The 21785-nt window shown below is 38.8% G+C and overlaps 1 protein-coding gene across 8 annotated transcripts in view; it reads left to right on the top strand.

Annotated features, from left to right (window-relative positions):
• Positions 1 to 21785, top strand: part of diaph2 (diaphanous-related formin 2) — a 395960-nt gene that overhangs the window by 352563 nt on the left and 21612 nt on the right. For 7 of the 8 annotated variants that reach the window (XM_072664155.1, XM_072664157.1, XM_072664159.1 and 4 more), the window contains one exon: positions 9765 to 9910. The exons of the other annotated variant lie outside the window; for it this stretch is intronic. In XM_072664155.1, coding sequence (XP_072520256.1) covers positions 9765 to 9829 — 65 coding nt within the window. In that variant the 3' untranslated portion in view covers positions 9830 to 9910. Of the gene's footprint in view, positions 1 to 9764; positions 9911 to 21785 lie in introns of those variants that run through there. 8 annotated transcript variants of the gene reach the window in all.

Raw genomic sequence — 21785 nt, 5'->3', positions numbered from 1 at the left:
TATGGGCTTTTTTATTTTGTTCCTCAGGAATGGACCTGCCGTTAATGGACACCATGTAAGCTTTTGACTTCTCTTTAGGGAGACCGGGCACCTTTGAAAGTTGAAACTCTGAAGTACTTTCAAGTTCTCATTCATTTTTGCTGGTTCAGAGCAGTGTAGAAGAAGACCAGTGGACAGTCAAAGTAGGAATGGCCTACTGAATGTGTGAGCTTTATCTTCTGAGAATGAGAATAACTGTTCTCTCCTTATTTGTTTTGTTCATATTGTGCTAGTAAAATGCATGACTAGTATCCACTAGTAGCCTAATATGCATCATGCACTGTGTGTCTCAGCTGGATTTATTGAGCCCCAAGCCTTATACTGATGGCATCTGTAATGATACAATACTGTGACATCAGATTTAATGGAGTAGGAGATAGAGACATGTCTGTTCACTCATGTCTACTCCAGTCCCTCTGATGTCTCTCACTTGTTATTTATGATATGTCTAACATACAATCTCATTTTAAGAAGAAATAGAATAAAACAATCTATCAATCTACACCGTATCAGCACTATCCATCTGTGTTTATCTTTCTATCTGGCTTCCCTATCGTGAGTTTTACTTTTTTCTTTCTCCCACACGATGCATTTTCCTCCTCTATTTGTTTAGTGATCCATCAGTCTATTTACCTTATCATGCTGCCAAACCATCCATTTACACTTCCATCTGTCTGTCAGGCTATATCGTAGTATCCATTTGTCTAACTATCTCTCTGTCTACTTATCCTTCTGTCAATCAAAGCTCCTTTCCAGCTATGCCATTTTCTTTGGCTGTTGTATAGTCCTCTTAAAGCAGAGCAGTCTGCAGGCCTGTCCTGCCTCCAGCTCCCTAATAATTCTTGCTTAAATAAGATTTTGCGATTGTTTTTTTCACCATGCTGTCAGCACATCTAAAGCATCCAATTTAGACATTTCTCGTATTGTAGCTAAATCACAGACACATTTTTCTGTATATTTTATATCTGACTTTCCTCTCAGACAAAACAGTTCGAAGAGGCTGGCCTGCTTAATCACAGCCAATAGGCTTCTGTTACCATAATTCTTTGTCTTGAGGATAAGTGCTGTCACCATTGGCTATTTCAAGGCTGCATACAGAGATCTGGGCTATGCATTAGGGCATTAGGGCCCTGGCAAGGCAGGCTGGCACCAGACTGAGCTGAAACAGGTCACCGCCTTCTAGGTTTCAACCCAGCCCTATCTGGCACTGGTGCAGGACCAACCCTCATGCTGGCACAGATAGCAGTCCGACTTCCAGCCGAGCCACAATCAGTCTTGGATGATCAGCAAGGAGCCCTCGAGGCCTGGAGCATGGTAGCCTGATGGATTAACCACTCTCCTCTCCAGAGTTTGGCTGGAGGGCCGGAGATACCTCCAGAACCCCCATCTGCCCCTCACTGACACAGACCTGCCTCCCAGCAAGATCCCTATCCCGCTGTTCAAACCTCTCCACCCAAAGCTGCTAGTGTCCACAGTGGCCAGAGCACATTATAGTTTACTGCACTGCCACTCCAGGTGATAGTAAACCTTGTTGTACAGCCAAGTAATCCATGCAGTACATCACTTGTCATGCTAACAATATTTCCAGCTGGAGTCATATTTCCAAACCACTGTCATGCTCTCCCTCTATGTGATATTCTGCTTCTGAGCTGAGAAGAAAAAAACTTAAGTAATGAGCAATGGCAAAGCAAAACCATGGGGTGGTAAGCTGTTTGAATATTTTGGCACATAAAAAAAACTCATCACCAACTTCTCACTTCCCTTCTTGTTAACCTTTGGTACTTTAAACAAACTGGTAGAATTGGATCTTAAAAGACAACCTGGAACCATATAAGTCCATATAATGCCGTAAAATCAGTTCTAGTTTCTTCAAATCTACCCTAAAGAAACTGGAATTCTGTTTAGTAATAATGGAATGTTGGTGTTGGTGTCCTTGTCATACTTTTACCAATTGGCAGCTTTTATCAGTAGAACAGAAGACCAAGAATGAGCTCTTATGGAACACCATAAAGAATGTCATAGTATTTAGAAATGTTATACTATAGTGCTTTTGCGTGCTAATTATTTTTCCATAGTTCTAATTATTCTATTTTTCTAACCCTAATGAATAAGTCCTAATCCTATAATTATTTTAACAATAATCGACAACAGCAATCGTCAGTGGTTCTAGGAAACTACTGGTTTCTGAACTGCAGAGGCTATCAAAAATTTTTTTTATGTATAATATGTATACGTGTGTGTTTGCGTGTGTGCGGACAAAAGTATTAGGACGCTTATCCAATGTTTCTTCCAAATATATCCTGCTTTTGATGGAGTTGATTTGTAAATAGTCTTTCAATTTGATGTCAGTTACTTTATCTCAGTCACAACCTACCCGGTGACTTGTCTCCTCGCGGGGTTCGACGAAGCATCGTCACAATTACTGAAGCGGTTATGCCGCAGTTATCTTAACATCAGTAGAAATACATGATAAATGATCCAAAATGACCTGACCATCCTTGACTTAAATTGTCCTGATAATGATTGATTAGTTATACATTGCTTTTTGGGGATTACAAACAAAAATGGGGAACAACAAAAATGTTTTCTTTACTTCTCTCTCACAGATACGTAGTACATTGAGTACAACTCACTAGTCAATTCAGAATTTTAATGTCATACACTTTATCACTAACTAAATTGTCCTCAGCTAAATGGAGCATTGAAGCATGTTTTTGTTCAGTCTAGTGGTGCAGCCCATTAATTTCTGGAAACAATCACATGAAGTGCTCTTGTTTTACAGCACCTTAAAGAGGAAAGCAAATCCAGATGTACTGTGAAGAGGTGTTGCTCAATGAAGCAATTCAGTTTGTGCAGTAAAGTTAAACACAGCTCTGCCGCAGTCTGTAAACTTGTCTGGAATGCTTTGTTTAGAAAGCACGTAATGAGAACATCAATTGTTGATGTTATATCTCAATAATGATTTTCTTCTTCCTTCTAATTCTCGATGTTTATAAATGAGCTACAGAAAATATTCTAAAAACATTTCAAGAAGAACAGCTGCATACTGACCTGTATCACCAAGGAGAAAACGGCCTGTTTTATGAGACACCCCGCCCCTCTTATAACCACATACACAGCTTGAGCTCACTTTCTCACAGAACCATTGAGTTGACGATCAGCAGTGTGGATTAGCCTTGGGCTACGATCGATTTTAAAGTGTGTCTCATCTGACTGTTTGGTGTATTCATGTGTGCATGGGCTTTCTCTACTCTTTTCTTTTGGACGGCTTTTGGTCCAAAGTGTCAAGAAGCATCCCAAAATCTGCCATTCTTTTGGCTCTTTATGATACTGAGCTGGTCTGCAGCTCAGAAACCATCTCGTTTGTCCATAGGAGCCCAATGAGAAATCACTGCGGCTGCAAGTCTGTCAAGCTTTTCATTTCTAATCACACAGGGGCCTGCTGCTGTGTCTGTAGGCGGGGAAAAGAGTGGGCCCGTCTGACTTCAGTGGATGCCAGACACAGTTTCTCTTCCTTCCCCTGTTTGTCCCTGCTACAGAGCTGTCAGTGCCTTCCCACCGCAGAGATAAACTAGTGCCTCTCTCTCTCCTCTAAAAATAAGCATTTGTTTATCGACATGTGTAGTGATTTCCAGCTCTCCTGCACCGTATTGTGTGCCGAGCTGTCAGGAGACATTACTCTCAGGCCTAGCTCCCCTTTCAGGCCTGACCAGCGAAGAGAGCGAGCGAGCGTGCAGCTGAGCAGGACAATGCTCAGAGCAGCGAGGGGGGGCATCAGGCGAGCAAGCCTGTAGCAAAATCTGTTAAGATGCTGCATTTTAACTAAGGCTACAGATTCCACTCTTCAATCACAAACTGAAACTTTAATGCACTCCTCAAGGTAGAGATTGTGAGAGGAGAAAGCGTTGGACGTATTAAATATCTGGGTCGCTCACCCGGGGAGGTGCTTGAGCACGTCTAAGGAGAGGCTTTGATTGAAATCTATGATAGAAATGTAAGGGAGAAGCACTGTTTTAGCTACAATTTGGACTCTGTCTGACTTTTTTACGGAATGCTTCAGTTTGCATGATTTTACATCTGTTGTCAGAATAGATGTAATATGCTTCCCTCGTTTGTGTGCAAAGCACTCAGAAAAGTACTCTGGTGAGTGCATGACCCCAGCCTCAAGCTTATCTGGTCTTTCATTGGGTCTTTAGGTGGAAGTTATGCTGTGAAGGTTTTTTGTTCGCATTCTCCACTGGTGCTCCTCAAACATCCATAATTCCAGCCACACAACCTTTACTGAAAGCAGGATTACACCATCTTGCCTCACCATTATTCTCCAGGTTTGCTCACTTTCTTGAGTTACAGTAGAGAGTGCACTTAAGAGCTTGTGTCTCGACCTCAGGATAAACAACATCAGCCAGTAAGAAGGTTGCTGTTCTGCTCTGTTTAATGCCTGACAAGTATGTAAGCATGAATATTTTTCTAGTCCATGTTTGAAATTGCTTAGCTTCTAGAAAACCACAACTTATCAGGCTTTTGCTTTTTTCCCTCTCATGTAGGGATCTGTGGTTTATGAAGCCTGGTTTATGCAGTTGTAGTTTGATTCTATGAAGTATAGCCAAGTATAGTTTTAGTTGTTATAACTATTATTATTATTATTACTGTTATTATTACCTATTACCTGTTATCTTTGCTATATGATTATATACAAATGCAAAGGTACTCCTGATTCTTTTATTCATGGGTCTTTTTTTTTATTTTTTTAATTCATTTCAGACTGCACTTGATAATAGTAACTTTTCTGTTCAGGCATCTCAAGCATCTACAGTGTTTACATTTCTTCTCATTGCAGTGCCCTTAGACTGGCAAGGCTTTAGGCTATGTATTGCCTCTGGTGTGCGTAGGTGTATGTTTGACGTTCTTGAGGACAAGACGCCATCTTCGTTCTTTGACCATCAGTTTTCTCCTGGTTGGAGCAGAAACTGGACCTTCTTGTCTGAATCTACTCTCTCTCTTCAAAACACTCGAGCTAAGCTTTGAATAAATTCTACTTTGTGCAGCTTTTGCTCTCCTAGCTCCATAACTTAAGCTCAGGAAACAACATTTTGCCTTATATGCTATGTTTCAGCTTTGTGCAGCCAGGACTATGTTTTGAAGCAGTGTGGGCCTGAGAAGTGATGGCTATCGTTTTTACGCTTTCTCTTTCTCTCTATTAGGCACTCTTGCAGTAAACATTTTGTGTATTGTGTATTTGTCCCCGAAATATAACTATATATATACTCAGTTCTTTTATGAATGATATTGTTTGTTTTGTTGTGAAAATATTTTATATAATTTATTATTCATGCATGACGTCAACCATACTGATGTCTTTACCACTGAAACAATTACCTGTGTTTGCATTGTTGAATCCTTGTGAAAGTGGAAGCCTTGATTAAACCTTGTTTGTTATTCACACAGCCAGCCTCATTTGAGAGGGACTCCTGATGATGTAACTTCATGTAATTACGAGAGGATGACAGTCATGCAAAATCCATTATGACATTTAATCTCTTTAGAAGAATGCACCAAGGGACATGATCAACTTATCACTCAATCACTCAATGAAAATGTGTCTGCCAGTTTTTTCGAATCAATCCCAAGAGTCCTCCTGTCCTAACTTTCTGTGTGTGTGTGTGTGCGCGCGTGTGCCTGTGTATTAGTTGTTTAGTACTTCTCCGCTCTTTTAGCGCCTGTAACCCCAGGCCCATCCCCGACTCTCCTTGCGCTGTGGATAATTATGACACACCCTCAGTCTGCTCTCGTGTCACTTTTGACTCATCCCCCTCGACGCAGTGCTAAACACTTGAAAAACAAAGCCGTCGATCACATTAATTAACTTCAGGAGTGTAGACATTTCCCCGCTGTAACGTAGTGTGGTGTTCTTCTTTTCTTGATTTCCCCATCTCTCCTGCGCCTCTGCTCATCCACACTCTCGAAGACATCGCTTCTGGGAGAAGCAGGTAAAGAGGGAAAAAAATAGCATAAGACAGCTGTGATTAGGGCCTACCTTTTCCTGAAGAACTTGTGTTGTGGTTCATTTTCATGGATGTGTTTTCATCCCTGTAGAGGAATAGCTGTAATGTTTAGTCCCCAATAGCAATAGCTGCTCTTTGAGCAATTGTTCCTGTAGGTGGCTGTTTTGGCCAGATAGGCCAGTGTCTAACATCAGAAAATAGGAAGGCTTTTAAGCTCAAGTGAAGAGACAGAAGGAGAGCTGTTCAGAATGATCTTCCATTGAAGAGTTTTGTCTTTATTTTATTTATTTTTTAGATCATTTGTTTTAACAATAGATTTGTTCAGTATGCCGAGCTTGAGGCAATCATCTCAAAGTATTGCTTTTCACGTTATTTTCCCACACTTACCAGATGCACCGAGTCTTCCGATTTTCCATGACGAAACGAGCCTTCCTCCATTTTCAATTCAGAGCAAACACAAGGAACTGTTGTTAGGCCTCCCAAAACGCACCAAACAACATAGGCTGTGCACTGGTCCTCAATATACCTACGAAAATAGGCATCTTTGAAGCAATTGAAAAGCAATAGCTCTGTTTAGACACAGCTTTTGTGTTTACTGCCTCTCGCCTCTCATCCTTTCTCTCGTTCTCTGCGCATGGTCCCTCTTCTCTTTAATCTTCCCTCCTCTCTCCCTCCCACGTAGATGGAGCTGAGCTGACCCCGTAGTTAGAAGTGAAAGATGGTATTCTCTAAAAGGAATCTGTGAATGCCGACTAGGTCTAAGGCTAAGAGGAATAGGCTGAGGGAGAAATGAGGGCGTGTTTATTGGAATTGCAAATAAAAAAACTTGGAAGTCTGATGAGTGTTTTCTCGAACCAGTTCTAAAGTTCACTTTTGTTTTGTTTGCTGCCGTCTACATGTAATTGCCAGTGTGCGTTTGGAGAAGAGTAAGAATCTAGGCCTAAGGGCAAACCTAAGCCCCCTCAGTCACTTTTTTTAAGCTGAAGTGCATACAAAAAAATTTGGGTTTTTTTTGTGGCTGCAAATGGAAATGCATGAAGTTCAAGGTTCAAAATCCTAAACATTGGCTAATACAACCAGAAATTGTCCTGCAAAGCAGTTTGGGCTGCCTTACCCTCCTTTTCCCTCTTTTGGTCCTTTCTTCCCACTCTTCCTGCTTCTACTATTTTTTTCTTGCTTGTTCTGTCTCTCCTTCTCCCTGCCATCTCTCTGCTGTTTCTCTGTTCGACCATCTGTAGTACTGACTCTTGTGCTTTGCAGGAGCTGTGTTATTAGCGGCGTCCTCGCTCCTGCAGCACCCTCACTTCTGGCTCGGTCACTCACTCTCTCTCAGCTCATTACCTGATATGATGGATGAGGCCTGTTCCCTTAAACAATACCTAGCCCCATTTCGCCGCTGTTATCATCTCAGTGTGGTTTGGTGGCATGAAGGCCCAGCGCTCAGTAACGGTCACTGATCGGCCAGGACTGCCAGCATGCTTGCTTGCGAGAGTGTGGTGACTCGGGCACGGTGTTGCCGTTTTAATCCACTGGGCAACAAAGGACCGTCTGCTCCTCTTGCAAAATGGGCCCAGTCCAGCTTCTCACCCAGCTTTATGTGACCTCAGAAACGGACAAAAGGTTTCAAAATGAGGCCTGCATTCATTCAATAAATCCAAAATGTATTATACACAACTTTAGCAAATGTATAGCCAAGATATGTGGTGTCTAGAGTTTGCATTGTGAGCAGCTTTACATAGATCTTGGTCCAATTCTCTAACTGAGTAGTCCAGTGACAACAGCAAGGAAAAAACCTTGAAGGAAACCAAGACAAAAGGAAAACCCATCCATCTAGAGAACAGGCAGCAGGTACATCCAGTCAACATCGATCAAACACGGTATAGAGTTTCTCATTTCTGTATCATCTACTCAGTTACCAGGACTGGTGAAGCTTAAATGCATAAAGAAAAGTATTGATTTAATCATATTATATTTATTTTTTTGAATAACTACAAAAATGCATATTAAAAGACCAAACCTGACTACCAAGAGGTTGACTGACGTGGTCATAATTTGTAGTTCTTGTAAGGACTCTATGCTGCATCCTGGACTACCTGGAGCTTGTTTAGGCTATAAGCAGAGCAAGGCATTACAGTAATCTAACTTGTAATAAAGACATGACCCAGCTTTTCAGCATCCGGTAAGAAAAGTGCTTTTTTTTTTCTTACGATTAAAGGTTTTATAATTTTTAAATGGGATTGAAATAGGTTTTATAATTTGATAGCTCATATGGACCAAGGTTTGTTTTCTTTTTCAGTTGTCTTATCACCGCTACTGAGTTTTTGGTATATAGCCAAGATTGGAAAAATGTATTGTTGTTTAAAGAGGCTTAATTTTTTCTGGTAACCTTTCTTTGAGTAAACTTTGAGTAGGAACTAGATAAAAACACAGGTGGAAACACACTTACTGAAATAAGTGTAATAAGCTCCATCTGTTATAGTGGGGAAACAGATTTCAACCTTTCTGCTTTAGTTACATTACACTACATCAGATCTGTAAGGCAGCAGGTTTGATGTGTGGTTTGAATCTTCTGTCTAATGCAGTCAATTTAAAGGAAAAGGTGTAAAAGGTAGACTAGGATTATTCTTATTGCACCTGATCAGAGAGACATAGATAGGTTGAACATGCCTTAGTCAGCACTTCTGTATTCTGTAATTCAAAATGGACTGGAATTAGTCAGCAGCAACCATTTGTGTCTATCTTTCAGTCTGACTGTTTCGAAAAATTAATATGATCATAATTGTGTGGTGTGAGTTTAGAGGTCCCACATTATCTAAAGTAGAGCAAAACATACTCTATAATGATATCCAGTTACAGAGGATTCAATGGAAAAATGTGATAAATGTGATACATTTAGGAGGCCATCAGTAAAACTACAATACAAGGAGCAGATGAACACATACAGTATGCCAAATTAAGTTTATAGGAGATAAGATTCAAGTGGTCTGGGGAAGAACAATATTGTCTTTGCTGACACCAAATGTCAAAATTAAGTTGAGTGTGGATGTGGCCCCATATAATTTGAGTAAAGCCTGCTGTTTTAAATGCTGTTCTTAGTGGATCCTATGCTTTACTGAAAACTTTACTTAAAAATAGAATTTGCAAAGATATGATTTAACCAATAGAAAATACTAAGTTGGTGAAATGTTGTATTACCATATTTAAAATTCAAATGCTATGCCGTATTACATTGTGGAAGCAGGTACAGGCTCATTGTCAATGTTTAGAAAGCACAGCAGCTTCCTTTTAAATGTGCTTGAATCCTGGGCTTGGTCTTTGCATTCAGGTACTTCTCTCCACAGCCCTAAGCCTCCCATGAGTGTTTAAATGAGTGTGAGCAGCTGCTTTGTGTGCATTATTGCCCTGTGCCTTTGCCGCTCAGGGCTGTGTATGCATGCACATTAAGTGTGTGCTCTTCTGGCTGTTTTATGAGGTAGGTGGAGGTGCTCTTGAGCATGGGGCTGGATAACTTTAATAGGGTTTCTATGACACAAGACAATCTAGATCTGCTTCTTAATCGCTCCCTGCTGCTCATCTTACTCACTTTGCTTTTGTCAGTGTTTCTGTTATTCCCCTTTTTTCCCTTTCTCTTTTCTCTATTTATGCCCCCCACCTTTTTGCCTTTTTTATAGAATCTAACTCTTCTTTATTATGTCTTCCATTCTTTTTTTTTTCTGCATGCAGACAACCGTCGCACTGGTTTGGAAAGATCACGTTCGCGCCACAATGCAAACCCTATGGCCCGATGATCCCTGGCCGGCTGTGGACGTTAGCCAAGTGCCAAAGATCCAGGAGTGGGGACACTGAAGAGGCCTGAGCAGGAACGTTGCCGAGCTGTGAAGCTTTATGTGCGCACGCCCTCTGACATGGCCTGATCCCCACCCGCACATACATGCATATATATATATATATATATATATATATATATATATATATATATATATATATAAAACACAAAAAGAGTACCTCAGAGATGAAGATTACAGGTCCAGACACACTGCTTCACAAGATAGTTACTATTACACTGCCTTACATACAAAAAATATATGTATTCCCTCTCACTTGCTCTTTATAAAGGGCCTGTTTAACATTTTATTTAGTTTTGTTTGTTTTTTTTAAACCCTTTTCATGATTGTACTGTGTTTTTCATCTTTATACTTCTCATAATGCTATCCACACGTCTGTCTGTGAATGTTCAAATATGTTTGATTAGATGCAGTTTGAGTCAACGTTATTGAATTTTTGACAAACGTGGGTGTCTTCTTGACAAAAGGCCTGATATGCCAGAGAGGGCTGCATAGCTGTATATGCATATCAGCCAAATTATTTTGTTTGCTGCCCTTGATTGAACAAAAGCTTGATTTGATTAATTTGCATCAGGATTTTTTTTTATTATTTCTACATATACTCTCTGAGTAACTACCTGTTTTCCCACCTGTATAACACTTTCATGGCTCATATGTAGCAGGAAACATGGTATTGTATTAGCATTGTTGCTGTATGTGTGTGCTGTGTAAGATGACAATGGTACCTGGTGTGGTGTGGTTGAGAGATGAAAGTGCTACATCTAATCAGAACATTTAAAGCGGGTCCTTCACATGCTTCAGAAGGTTGCTAAATGTTGTTGTTGCAACACATAAGATTCAAAGACACATGCTCAAATAGAAGCAATGTCTTTATCCTATAAACCCCATCACTACTCTTTTCATGAACTGTCTGTTCGTTCCCATGTTGTGCAACTCATTCTCAAGAACACCTACAGTGCAGACTTGTGTGACCTAGCTGCTTTTAAAGTTGTTGTCAGTTTTTACCTTAACTACTAAGGTACTGCTATTTTGGAGTGTTATGTTGAGGTGTAATGAACAAATTTTTCAGCATTTAAAAGCTCCATTTCCCTTAAAGTATTTATGTACAGGTCAGTGACAGGAGGTTTTGTCCAGTGAAAAGGGTGGAGAGCAGTAATAACAAAGATACACACAGTTACGTGATGATTTCTCTGTTCTTTCTCCGTTATTAGAATCCAGCTTCCAGCTCCTTGATTTTTTTTTTTGTTGTTATGTGAGTGTGATCATCCATCATAGCGTGTTATTCTCATTTTGCCTCAAATGCTTCTGTAGGCAAATGTATGGTAAACTCACTTTTAATTTAGTCAAATGTCCTGGATCTACAAGAGCCAGTCTGTTTTCTTGTAGATGAAAGACCTAACTCTGTAGATGAAGGACCTAACTGCCCATGCATGATGTGTAAGAAAATCTATAGATCATATAAAATAATTTAAAGGCAAGGATCCTCTTTTATGCTGCGACTACCCTCGGGCTTGAAAGTGCACTGTCTCCAGCAAACCTGCATATATTTTAGTTGATACACAAGCCCCACAAAGGTCAGTAAGGCGCCAGAAGCAGCACCAACCAAGCCTTTCCCCTTGAATGCTATGCGATCTTCAGAAGAAACTGAGCTAAGGGAGGTGCCGTTCAGCTCAAGGCATTGATTTGCTTTTCTAATTAAAACTGCCCTTTGACTGTTTTCCAGCGTCACACAAAAGAAACCTGTTCTCTGCACTCAAAGCTTGCAGTGACTGCTATTTAAAACTAATGTTAATGGTAATTACAGCATCCACCCTGTCAGTTGTGTGACTCCAACATACATTTTCACACTCTGCTCTTATACTCCAGCTGCATACTCCATTTGTCAGAATTCAGTGCATAGATACATAGGTCACTTCCAGGTTTTCTTTTAAGGTGCATACACTATTTTGTCAAAATTCTTACTACCCAGAAATACCCTTTTGGTTATATACAGTATATTTTGATAAATGTGCCAAATCTTTGTTACAGAAGACTATGACATTTTGTGTATTTGCATTTTATTATCTTTGAATAATTGTGTTTTTATTAAAGGAATATGCAGTAATTGAGTGGATTTCATCTGAAACTGACTGGTTAAAATCACACTAATATGCCCTGTATGAAGAAAACAGACGGGATTATTGCTCATTGTAAGTCATGTTAATGTAAAAAGATGTCAAAACACCATTGCAATGCAACTAGACATGTTTTTTACAAATCAGAACTTAAAACTGTCAAATATCTATTAAACAATAGAAAAATCATCTTCTAGCAAACATATTCTAAAAATTGTTTTGTAAATCTACCCATCCATAGTAATTGTTGTTGCTGTTGTACACGTGATGTGCATAGAATTAGAGTATGTTAGTGGTCATTTTGTTTTACAGGCTTAGACCTGTATAAATCTGGCTAAATCATTCAGTGGTCCTACTGAGCCCCTCATTAAGTTCTCTCATTTTTTTAGTTGTTTAACAGTAAAATGATGGATAAAGATATACTCTAAAAATCTAGGAGGCAGGGGTATGCATGGAGTTTATTTGTTTTGTTTTTACCAGTCTTGTCCCTGCTGTCTATATTCAACTTGCCCATTTTGTTTTTTAACAATCCACACACAAACCTGGTCTCATTGTAACCTTTCACATATTTTATTGCCAATGTGAAAAGCTTGTGCATGCAGCAACTGCTCCCGACAAGTATTTCACAGCCTCTACACCAACCAAATTGCCCCCTAATTTCTCTCATTTATTCTCATTACAATCGATGGAAGGAACTAGACCAGCGTTGCCCAATCCTATCATCACAGGTTTTCATCCTAACCTAGCAAGAGCACACCCGACTCTACTTGTTTAATCAAGGGGTCTCAGTCTTCAAACAGTCGATTAGGTGTTCTCCTGCTTGGTTGGTACCAAAACACACCAACCCTTTATGGATAAGACTGAGCAGCGCTGACCTAGATGAAAATAAATGGCCAAGAAGAACCTCAACTGGCTCAGGATGCTGTACTATTGTACTAAGCTGCCATAACCCTGCCTACCTTTTATCAGTGTTAAATGTGTCATTGTGTTGAAAACACTTTATGTTTGTAATATCTTAAGGTTTATTTGTTATTTTGTGTGATTATAAAAAGTGGTTATGTACACTATTCTTGGGTAGGTAAGAGAATGTCATCCTAAATAAGTAACCACTTTTTTATGAACACTTACTGCTCCAGTGTGTGTCCATGTTCTTAATGAATTCATTAAGTTGAATTATATCTCTTCTCTTTAATAAATCATGATATATAAAGCTTCATAAATAAATTGAGAAAAAAAAAAACAAATTGCTGTTTTCATCTTTGTTATTTCTTGCATAGAAATTGAGTCTTTGTCAAAAATGAATTTTTTTTCCGCCCTTTTATGCTGGTCAACAAGAGCTATTGAGGGGCTTTTATTTGATAACAAATTACATTGTACATGCCTGTAAAGCCATACGCCGCTAGTTTAACCTTTCCTGCTTTTATACACCCTCCATTTTATGATAACTTTCCTGTGCTTTAGAGTGCATTGTATTTGCTGTGGAGAGATGGGAACTGTTCTCCCCCCCAACTGTACTTTATGCTACATGAATTGCATCCATTTTAGGACTGATGATTTCGTATAGCTAGTCAGCCAAAGATAATACCAATGTATTTCTACTTGAAGGGCATCCTGCTATTTCCTTTCTCTCTCACGCTTGTGTACTTCACCTGACAGTAAGACTGGCTATTATTTTGTGGGAAACAGGTTTACAGCAGGCACAATCTTCATTTATCTCTGAATCATCATGTATAATGGTAAATATAAAGAATGTTCTACACTAGACTACTTTGTGCTTTAATGACAATACATTTGATTTCAGTGTAATCACAAGTAAATATGAAAATTCTTACTGTAATTGGTTCCCTGAAGCATGAGCTTTGTGTGTTGTGTGTGAGTATAGCTGTGTATTTTTACATATGTACATATGCAGTCCTTTGCAAATGTCCTAGGCTCCTGAGGAAATTATAAAAAGCTATTTATATAGGAAGCATGTTTATTTTTTCTGAAGAATACTAATTTTGAAACAAAACACTGATTTCACTTTTTAAACATTTTGTATTTATATAATTCAACCATCATTTTAAAAGTGACCAATTCATTGTAAGGACACACTCATTCCCCTTTTGGCTGAAATAACCTCTTGTTTCTGTGTCTCTGACACTGACTGGGAGAAAGTTTATTAAATAAGTTTTTCCCCCCCAATCCCATGCAGAATCTTTAGGTGTGTGCTGTTTTATCTTGCATGCACAGCTAATTTTAAATCACCCCACAGTATCTTAATAGCATTAAGATCCAGACTTTGACTTTGTCATTACAAAACTCAATATTTTTATTCTGTTCTTTTCTGTTTTTAGATAGTAGCTTCAGATAGAATAAAGAATACTGGATTCTATGATAGATCATTTTCTAGGCCCTGCTGCAGCCAATCACCCCCTAACCATGGCATTTCCACCTCAATACTTCACGGTTGGTATGAGGTTCTTAATTGTTTGGTTTGCGCCGACCATGTCTTCTATTACGGTGCCCAAACAATTAATCTTTGGATTTATCTGTTCATTTGATTCATCTGTTTTGAGATCTTTTTAATTCCCTTCCTAGGCACCCTTCCTGGATCTCATTGTGATGATTCCACTCACTTCAAAAATCAAGAGCAAACCAATCTAAATAGTTTAAATCCTCCAAAATCCTTTCTAACAATGTCCTAATCATTTGCAGCTCACTTTAAGTTTAAGTAGTATGTACAAGTATGTAAGAGTAGGATTGTCCTTCCTCACAACAAAATTATATTTCTATTAAAAATTATAAGTAGTTTTCAGTTTTATGAGCCTCCATCTCTCAGTATTGTTAAAATGAAGATTAACTATACATATATTGAAATATATTTAAAAAAGGTTTAATGCCAATTATGTTTTGTGTGAGTGTGAGTGAGAGAGAGAGAGAGATGCACTGAACTGTACTGAACTGTGAACAGTATTGTCACTCCTTAGCACATGTGACTGCAATTTGGGAGCTGTCCCCAGAGTGGTTCTGAAATAGAATGAGCAAGATGTTTCTGTCCCTGTCTCTTAATGTTCCTGTTTCTCCCTGCCTGCAGTGGATGTATGTGTAGAGAAAATAAATCAAGCTACAACCCTTTGCCACATACCCCTCCATGACTGTATGCACGCATGTCTGGGTATCTGTCTGTCTGCGAACGATCATGGCTGTTATTCCTTTCTGCCTTCTGTCAGAGCAGTCACACAGATGGAGGCTTTTTAAAAAACCAAAGACAAGCTGCTGTGACCAATGAGAAGTCTGCTACTGTAATTGCTCTTTTCATTCCCATTGTAGGCCCAACTGCATTCACAGAGAGCTATTCGGACCAGTGTAATTTCACAAGGCTGAGCTGCTCTGGTTTGCTCAGGCTTAAGGCTCATGCAGTAATAAGGTCTTCTGTACTTCTCGATCCCTGTTTGGATAGCTCATTAGATATGAGGAGGATGGATTACCAGCTCTTGCACTGCCTCCATCTTCTTGTTGCTATTTTCTGACCTGAATATGTATTAACTAATTGCTCTGAAGGTAAAGGATGGAAATCCCACCCAAAGCAGTTGGGTTTGTGTGTGTGTGTGTGTGTGTGTGTGTGTGTGTGTGTGTGTGTGTGTGAGAGAGAGTGAGTGTGTGAGAGAGTGAGTGTGTGAGAGAGAGAGAGAGAGAGAGAGAGAGAGAGAGATAAAGAATGGAAATAAGATTAAAGATGATATATATCTGTGTATATTATATTATTATTATTATTATTATTATTATTATTATTTTTGCACTCTGGTAAGTGGCCCTGTCAGAGTCTGAAAGATGAGTTTGGCCACACACTCTCTCCCTCTCCATCTTTGTAAACCCATAAAATATCACACATACCTATTCTTTCACACACACAGGGGGTAACATGCTCACACAGCCCAACTCCTAATGCTCTGACCGATCAGCTGTCAACCGGAATACAACATAATTCTGATGTGTTTAGCATTCTACCTACTTAGATATGCAGCGTGGAAACTAGGATGAAGCAGAACCACAGACGTGTGCTCATTCTGTCTTTTCTCAACTGTGTTAAATTGTTTGTGTGTGTGCAAACGTGTGAGAGGAGTGTTATGTCAAGGCCATATAAAGTAACAATGCACAGTTAGACAAACTCTAATACTACAGCTAGAAAGGACTACAAACAAAACCAACCACTTAAATGTTCAGGTGCTGGGAAGTCTACAGTGGTGTTTCCCCAGTTTGTTTCAGGTTAGGCTTTGGCAAGATTTCTTCTACTCTAGTACACATATTATTCACCACTTTGCAACAAAAGGTCCATGGAGGGCCAGTAAAGTTGATTCAATTAGAAATCAGTATTATTAAAAAGAAAATATGGATGCAAAAATATCAAGTGAAAATAGTTTAATTTTAATCGTTATTAAAAGAAACAGCAAGTCTAATACATACATGTAGAAAACAACAGTGCTTCTGGTTTTCTGGTTGCTGTAGCATCCCTGCATGCTTAAAGGTCCTGCTGTTTTCAAACTGTTATTTGCCATTTTACAATGGTGGCTGTTTTTACACTATACTGTTCTGTGCAGTTTCACTATTATGACTTATTCTCAGGTTTTACACTAAAAACAGGAAGCCAATGACCCAGTACCCTCTGTAGCTGGCACCTATGTGCATAAGTACATTTCATAATGAATATGATTAACTACTATATTTCTATATTTCATATATGTGTGAAATAGAGAAAGAGAATAATGAAAGAGAAGAGGAGGTAATCTGGTACATGGCACATGAACCTGAAACATGTACCTGATTCTGTGTCTGCCACTCTTTTGGTTGAACTGAACTCATTAATCCATCCCAAAACAACCACTTGAACTTCTTGCCCTGCAATGATAAAAAAAGGCCTGTGATGTAAAGCTGATTACATATGCAACAAATCATTAAAGATTCGGTGGGCAGTTTTGCAAGAATAGTATCTGTGTCTGATAGTTTTTTTGGGGAGATTTTCTTTCAAGACATACCAGCTAAATGGAGGCACAGGTGTTGTGGAAGTGCTTAAAGAATATTTACCATTAGACATTTGAACACTTTCACCTTTCAGAACTACTCTAATAACTATTTTGGCCTTTATTTATTTATATATTTATTTTTGCCAAACCTCACAGAACATTTAGATGATCAACTAAACTAATAACTATTAACTATGAACTATTAAAAACAGCTAATTAAAATAGTACAATGTTCCTTTCATGGAACAAGGCTATATCCACAATCAATTGCTTTATTAAAATTTAGAATACATTTCGTAAAAAATATTTTATATATATATATATATATATATATATATATATATATATATATATATATATATATATATATATACACACACACATTATCATGTACTTATCATGTACTCCTATATAAACCTACTCATTGTTTCAAGAGTAATTTGTTGTTGGAGTACCTGTCTACACTGTCTACAAGATTTGAAAGAATTCCTGTGAAGATTTGATTGCGTTCAGAGAAGAATTAGTGAGGTCAGCATGTTGAATGATCATCACCCCACCTCATCCCAGAAGTATTGACAGAAAAACCATCATTCCAACTTGTGCTCATAAAACAGGCATATTAATTCTTTATGGTATGGATTTCACCAGATATTTGAAACATTCCTTTAAGATTTTGGTCAATGTTGACATGATTGCATCAGATAATTTCTGACGATTTTTAGAGTACTTTCATGCTGCAAGTGTCCTGTTCTACTAAGTTTTCTATTGAATTCATCTCTGACTAGTAAGACAACTGAAGACACTAAACTTAGTCATGTTCATAAAACATGTGTGAGATGACTTTTGCTTTGTGACATGCTGTGCTGGAAGTAGCCATTAGAAGATGGGAGATTTGGTCTGCAACAATACTTAAATAGGCTGTGGCATTCAAGCGATGCCTGATTGGTATTAACAGACCAAAAAACTTCCCATGACCATTACACCACCTCCACCACTTTGGTGCATCCCTGAATTTGCGTGGTTAGTGGCAAATTTTGACTCTGATTACTCTGACAATTTACATTTTTCCAGTCTTCAACAGTCTGGTTTTGGTAAACCTGTGCCCACTGCAGCTTCAGAGTTCTGTTCTTGACTGACAGAGATGGAACCCGACATGATCTTCTGCTGTTGTAGCCCATCCACCTCAAAGTTGGACATGTTGTACATTCTAAGATGCTTTCTGCTCTTCACAATTGTACACAGTGGTTATCCGAGTTACTGTAGCCTTTATGTCAGTTCAAACTAGTCTGGGAAGTCTCTGCTGACCTCTCTCATTAACAAGATGTTTTTGTCTACAGAACTGATGCTCACTGGATGTTTTATTCCCTTTGAAACCTTTCTGAGACACTGTTGTACATGGAAATCCCAGCAATTATCCCAGAAATGTCCCATGGACATCAGTAAATATAGAAACAATATGGCACCAACAATCATACCACGCACAAAATCACTCCGAGCACTTCCCCCCCCCCCCACATTCTAATGACTGAAAGGAACAATATCTGAAGCTATATATATATATATATATATATATATATATATATATATACACACACATACACACACACACACACACACACACTCACACACACACACAGTGGGGCAAAAAAGTTTAGTTTAGTCAGCCACTGATTGTCCACAGGTTCTCCTACTTAGAAAGATGAGAGAGGTCTAATAAATAGGTACACTTCAACTTTGAGACAAAATGAGGGGAAAAAATCCAGGAAATCACATCAAACATTGTAGGATTTTTAAAGAATGTATTTGTAAATTATGGTGGAAAATAAGTATTTGGTCAATAACAAAAATTCAACTCAATACTTTGTAACATAACCTTTGTTGGCAATGACCAAGGTCAAACGTTTCCTATCTTCAACAGGTTTGCACACGCTGCAGCTGGTATTTTGGCCCATGCAGATCTCCTCTAGAGCAGTGATGTTTTGGATCGTTGCTGGGCAACACAGACTTTCAACTCCCTCTGCAAATTGTCTATGGGGTTAAGGTCCGGAGACTGGCTAGGCCATTCCAGGACCTTGAAATGCTTTTTACAGAGCCACTCCTTCGTTGCCCGAGTGGTGTGTTTGGGATCATTGTCATGCTGGAAGACCCAGCCATGTTCCATCTTCAATGCTCTCACTGATAGAAGAAGGTTTTGGCTTAAAATCTCACGATACATGGACCCATTCATTCTTCCCTTAACACGGATCAGTCGTCCCCTTTGCAGAAAAACAGCCCCAAAGCATGATGTTTCCACCCCCATGCTTCACAGTAGGAATATGGTGTTCATGGGATGCAGCATTCCTCCAAACATGACGAGTTGAGGTTTTACCAAAAACTATTTTGGTTTCATCTGACCACATGATATTCTCCCAATCCTCTTCTGGGTCATCCACTAGCTTAAGCAGGGGGACACGCCTGGCACTGCAGGATTTGAGTCCCTCTCTGTGTAGTGTGTTACTGATTGTAGCCTTTGTTACTTTGGTCCCAGCTTTCTGCAGGTCCCTCTGTGTAGTTCTGGAATTTTTGTTCACCGTTCTCATGATCATTTTGACCCCATGGGATGAGATCTTGCATGGGGCCCCAGATCGAGGGAGATTATCAATGGTCTTGTATGTCTTCCATTTTCTTACAATTGCTTCCACAGTTGATTTATTCACACCAACCTGCTTGCCTATTGTAGATTCACTCTTCCCAGCCTGGTGTCGACAGCTTTTTGGTCTTGGCCATGGTTAAGTTTGGAGTCTGACTGTTTGAGGCTGTGGATAAGTGTCTTTTATACAGGTAACAAGGTCAAACAGGTGCCATTAATACAGGTAACGAGTGGAGGACAGAAGAGCTTCTTAAAGAAGTTGTTACACGTCTATGAGAGCCATAATCTTGCTTTTTGCGGGTGACCAAATACTTATTTTCCACCACAATTTACAAATAAATTCTTTAAAAAAACTACAATGTGGTTTTCTGGATTTAGTTTAGTTGAAGTGTACCTATGATGAAAATTACAGACCTCTCTCATCTTTCTAAGTAGAAGGACAATTAATGGCTGACTAAATACTTTTTTACCCCACTGTATGTAAGTATATATATAAATGTACATACATATGTATGTGTATTATAATATAGTATATTCAGAAATTGAGATTAATCAGATGTGTTTTTCTGCTGCCGCATATATCAGTAACAAGAAATTCTAATTTTGAAGAAAGTTGATATTTTGTGAGCTGAAAAAAAAAACTTTTTGGTTGTAGATTTCTTCTGGACACCCACAGCTAGTGTGGGAATTTGTTTAATTAATCCCTAGTAGACCTATTTTGACATAATTAGGCTTTGATTTACCTGTATTGGATTACTTGAAATAATACTAGACCTCTATAAGCAAAGCTTTGGAAATATTAAAATTTACATTAGGTCATACGCAAAACCACATTTTTAGTATTTTTTCAGATATAAAATGTTTTACTGATCAAATACACTTGCCAAGCATGTTGCCAAGATAAGGAGCTTTTCAGTTCCATTTTTTTTTTTTGCAGGTGCATAAAAGTTTTACTACATATAACAGCCAACTAAGAGTCACAGTAAGTTTTTTTTTGTCCTTTAGTTTTGAGGAGTGATGAACACAGCTTTGGCATATGTTCATAATGTGTTCCTAAAATGGAGTTATGTAATAAATACAATTTAGGGAGAAGGACCACTTTTATAAAAGCTTATAAAAAAGCTCCTATCCCCTCTCCTCCTGATGTTTCACAAGATAAAAACAAGATGGCTTTAACAGCAGGAAAATTATCCAAACTGAATATTCTGCAACAGTCCTGCAACCTAAACATAATCGAAAACCTGTGGATAAACCTCAAAAGAAAAGTGCATGCAAGATGGCATAAAAAACAAAGAACTAGCAGCTATAAAAAGCTTTTACAAGCTGTGAGCTGTGCTTGCCAAAGGGGTGTTAAGTACTGGTCAGGTAGCTTTAGCTTGAAGCGTTTTTCTTTTGTTGGTATTTTGAAAATGCAAGATAGAAAATAAAAATTCTTTTTTATATGTAATGATATGATGATATGATGATGGAAATCAGGTCTTTTACGTAATTACTTAATCACAGTAATAGATATTTTAACCAGGGTGCCAAAACATCAACTGTATATAGCAGATTGAAAGTATAGCAGACTGTGTATAGGGATAAGCAACAATAGCAGTTTTATATCTGCTGCTGTATCACAGGATAGCATGGTTTTATCATGTTTCTGTGTACATTTACAACATTTACAGATGTTAGGCAGAGGTTGTATATACCTCAAATGAATCACAGTATTCGTAACACATTATTCGTTCTGTTCTAAGCCTTTGTTTCAGGTGAGCTATTATAATGTCTGTTTGTGTCTGGTCAGCCATTATAATGTCTTTCAGTGTGTGTGTACTTGCACATGTGTGCGTTATGAAGTTGCCTGTACTCTGAAGCCAAATGCTGCTAGTGCTTCAGGCCATTCTACTGCACACACTGACCTCTATCCCGCAATTCACCCCAACCAGGCAAATGCACTTAGTCCATGGTGCTACTGATGTTAGCTGCCCTGATACGGGCAGAGAAGAGAGAAGAGGAGGGAGGAAAAGCATCATAATTGAGTAAGAGCCCCCCTGGAAGTGTATTCCAGAATAAAATGAGTTTTTATGAAAGGCTTTCTGTGGATCGTTTCACTCAGAAGTGCATAAAAGCTTTGCCAAAGTTTCTCTCTTTTCTTGCTCTCAGCTGAA

This window comes from Salminus brasiliensis, chromosome 19, assembly GCF_030463535.1.
Source record: "Salminus brasiliensis chromosome 19, fSalBra1.hap2, whole genome shotgun sequence".
NCBI classification, from domain to species: domain Eukaryota; kingdom Metazoa; phylum Chordata; class Actinopteri; order Characiformes; family Bryconidae; genus Salminus; species Salminus brasiliensis.
This window is presented reverse-complemented; position numbering and strand designations above follow the sequence as displayed.